This window comes from Morone saxatilis, unplaced genomic scaffold (assembly GCF_004916995.1).
Source record: "Morone saxatilis isolate NCDOM2014 unplaced genomic scaffold, NCSU_SB_2.0 Contig4, whole genome shotgun sequence".
Taxonomy (NCBI): Eukaryota; Metazoa; Chordata; class Actinopteri; family Moronidae; genus Morone; species Morone saxatilis.
The window spans coordinates 199,435-202,581 of NW_023339984.1; the positions used below are offsets into that span (position 1 = coordinate 199,435).

At 43.9% G+C, this 3,147-nt stretch overlaps 1 protein-coding gene across 1 annotated transcript in view; it reads left to right on the forward strand.

The window, feature by feature from the left end:
- ache (acetylcholinesterase) overlaps positions 1-3,147 on the forward strand; it is a gene marked incomplete in the record, with an annotated part of 34,795 nt that overhangs the window by 22,209 nt on the left and 9,439 nt on the right. Inside the window, 3 exon segments of the mRNA XM_035675053.1 lie at positions 889-1,114; positions 1,369-1,614; positions 2,043-2,235. Coding sequence (XP_035530946.1) covers positions 889-1,114; positions 1,369-1,614; positions 2,043-2,235 — 665 coding nt within the window.

A 3,147-nucleotide genomic window follows, 5' to 3' on the forward strand; every position in this document is an offset into this window, starting at 1 on the left:
CTTTCTAGTCTTCCGAGCACTCAAAGCGCTTACACTACGTGCCACATTCACCATTTCACACACATTCAACCAGTAATGGCAAAGCCCATCAAACAGAAACGCATCCGTACACATTCACACACCGATGCACAACAAGAGCAATTTTTTTTTCCCGATCCCCATTTAATATCTGTTGATACTGAGTACTGAATTAGTACAGAATTTGTTATTTCAGTGCAGCCTTTACCTGAGTTACCTGAATGAACTGTATTCTCTGTGTTTATTTCCTCGTCTCTACATCTTTTGCATGGATTACATTAATAAATAAGTTTTATTTGCTTTCTGTTGGTGGGGCTTTTGTTGTACTTGCAGTGGCGTTGTGAGTATGCAGCTCTCTCTGTCTCGCCTCTGACCTGCGCACACACACAGCATAGCGACAGAGACACAGAAGAGAGATTTGATGAAAGAACACTGTGCACGAAAGGTTTTGACATGTTCTTCTTCCTGTGGCTTTTAATGCCTGAATACATGTACCGGTAGGCTTATTTGTTGCATCGTCAATATCATGTCAGCATTCAAGTGCAATGCAAATGCAGTACAAATCCAAAGTGTTTACTTTCAATTCTTGCCAGTCACTTTACAAGTCCAAAGCAGTCCAGCGTTTTCATGCAGGGGCTTTGTATCATATGACATGATTTAAGACCCTTTGCACGTTCCAGATGTGATATGATAATGGTGAAAGTGAAATGGAGTGCTAGCCTGGATATAGGAGTTTTTTGGGTGTAGTTTTTTCCATTCGATTACATTGACATTTGCCATTGTCAGTAATGTTGCATTTGGTCTGTTATATGTGTGCATGTCACTCAGATAAACTCAATTCTACATTTGAGCTTGTCTTCCTGTTCTGAGCAGGTCCTGCCATGGTCAGCCCTTTTCCGGTTTTCATTTGTCCCTGTCGTGGATGGCGATGTTCTGCCCGACACTCCAGAGGCCATGCTCAACTCAGGCAACTTTAAAGATACTCAGATCCTGCTTGGGGTCAACCAGGACGAAGGCTCATACTTCCTGCTGTATGGAGCGCCGGGCTTCAGCAAGGACAATGAGAGTCTCATCTCCAGAGAGGACTTCTTGGAAGGTGAAGCTCACTCAGCTGGAAAGAACGGATCGATACAAAAAAATACTGTAAAATTGTGTTCAAGAAAAGTAATAGATATGGCCAGCGTTAGATGAAACATATGATCACCATGAAACCAAAGGGAAGCAATAGTTTATAAACTGTTTATATCAATGTGAAATTCGCAGAGAGAGTTGTCGAAGTCACCACTAACAAATTTAACCCAATTTTTTTTTATCAAAATCACCTAAAAACTTTACACTTCACTGTTCTAGGTGTCAAGCTGAGCGTACCACATGCTAACGATATTGGCCTGGAGGCAGTGGTACTGCAGTATACTGACTGGATGGATGAGAATAACGGAGTGAAGAACCGCGATGCCATGGACGACATTGTGGGCGACCATAACGTCATCTGCCCGCTGGCTCACTTTGCTCGCTCCTACGCTCAGCACAGCGCCCTCAAGGCTAACATGGGCGGAGGCGGCTCTGGGGCGACAAACAGCGGAGGAAACGCACAGGGTAAGATAACCTCATTTAGAGGTTAAAACAAAGACGGATATTAATATTAAATACTTAAACTGTCTTAAATGTCCAGTACATTTGGCAGAACTGCTTCTTGTTCAACCTACTGCGAAATACAATCATGCATGCACAGGGCTTGTAGACATGCAAATGTGGACAGATGGTATGGGTTGCCACGTAACGATGCCGTTACAGTTAGGGGTACCTTGCTTGAGGGCAGCTACCAGTCCACGGTCCATACTGTGTATCGTGCTGGACTTGAATCAACGACCCTCTGGTTCCTAAAGCAAAATCACATAGTTTTACAGCATCAAAGATGCTCTATGAGAGTTTTTTAAATTGTACCAGTGTCTTGAGTGCTGATGTCAGACCATTGCTGTAGACAAAAATTAACCACTGGGGCTTTTCTCATACTGCTCCTCAAGGAGGGGCCTACCTCTACCTATTCGACCACCGAGCATCCAACCTGGCCTGGCCGGAGTGGATGGGTGTGATCCACGGCTATGAAATCGAGTTTGTCTTCGGCCTGCCGCTGGAGAAGAGACTCAACTACACCCTGGAGGAGGAGAAACTGAGCCGACGCATGATGAAATACTGGGCTAACTTTGCACGAACTGGGTGAGGCATCACTGACTGAAAAGATTTAATCTGCTATGTACTTATTAGCTATAATGAGCCGCAGAGAGAGTAGAGTATACCAGAGAGGAAAGACCAGTCCATTTTGATTAAGTTGCTTAGCTGCAGAGTAGATAAGGTGGTCAGTTACAGTCCAGACCAGAATTGCAAAGCACTATGCAAAGCAAACCTCCTTCCATGCAAACATTTTTCACTGTTTAGTTGTGGAGCAGCAACCCAAGTCCAAGTAGTCTAGATAATTATTTTCTTCAGTCAAATCATCAAGTTACTTATGGGGAATTTTATGGCATTCACAGCTGTAATGGGAACGCCATGGGATTGATCCGTCCGTCGGTCAGTCCACTACTTTGGTCTAAACTAAAATATGGATTCGAATGACTGGTGAGCCACGAAAGCAAACGCTAATTGTATTGTTAATATGCAAAATGGTACAAGGATCGCAAAGTGTCACACTGCCCTCAGATTATGAAAAATAATTAGGGACCGAGCCAGCAACGCTGAGCGTCCTAATTGAACACTGCGTCATGTTTCCTTCATCTCCTTCTTACCTATTACTTCCATTATTATTTTTTAACAGCCTTTTTGACTGCGTTTTTGCCGCCCCTTCTGAACATATACCCGAAAACCTCAATTTTATTCTGCGAAGTTCGTCAGCGCCTGGCCTGAACAAATTCTGGACCTTCTCTATGCGTCGCTTTTGGGTCGGCCCATAGGTGGGCGCTACTAAATTGAGGAAAGGAAGTTTGGACCTTTTTTGTTTACCTAATAACTTCTGCAATAGTTCCCTCGTCGCACAATCTCAACCAAACCTCTTATATCCACAGCGCTCTTCGGCTGACATGGAGCTCAACTCTTCCCAATATAGGAACCCCTTCCGCCTCTAAATTTGCTTTT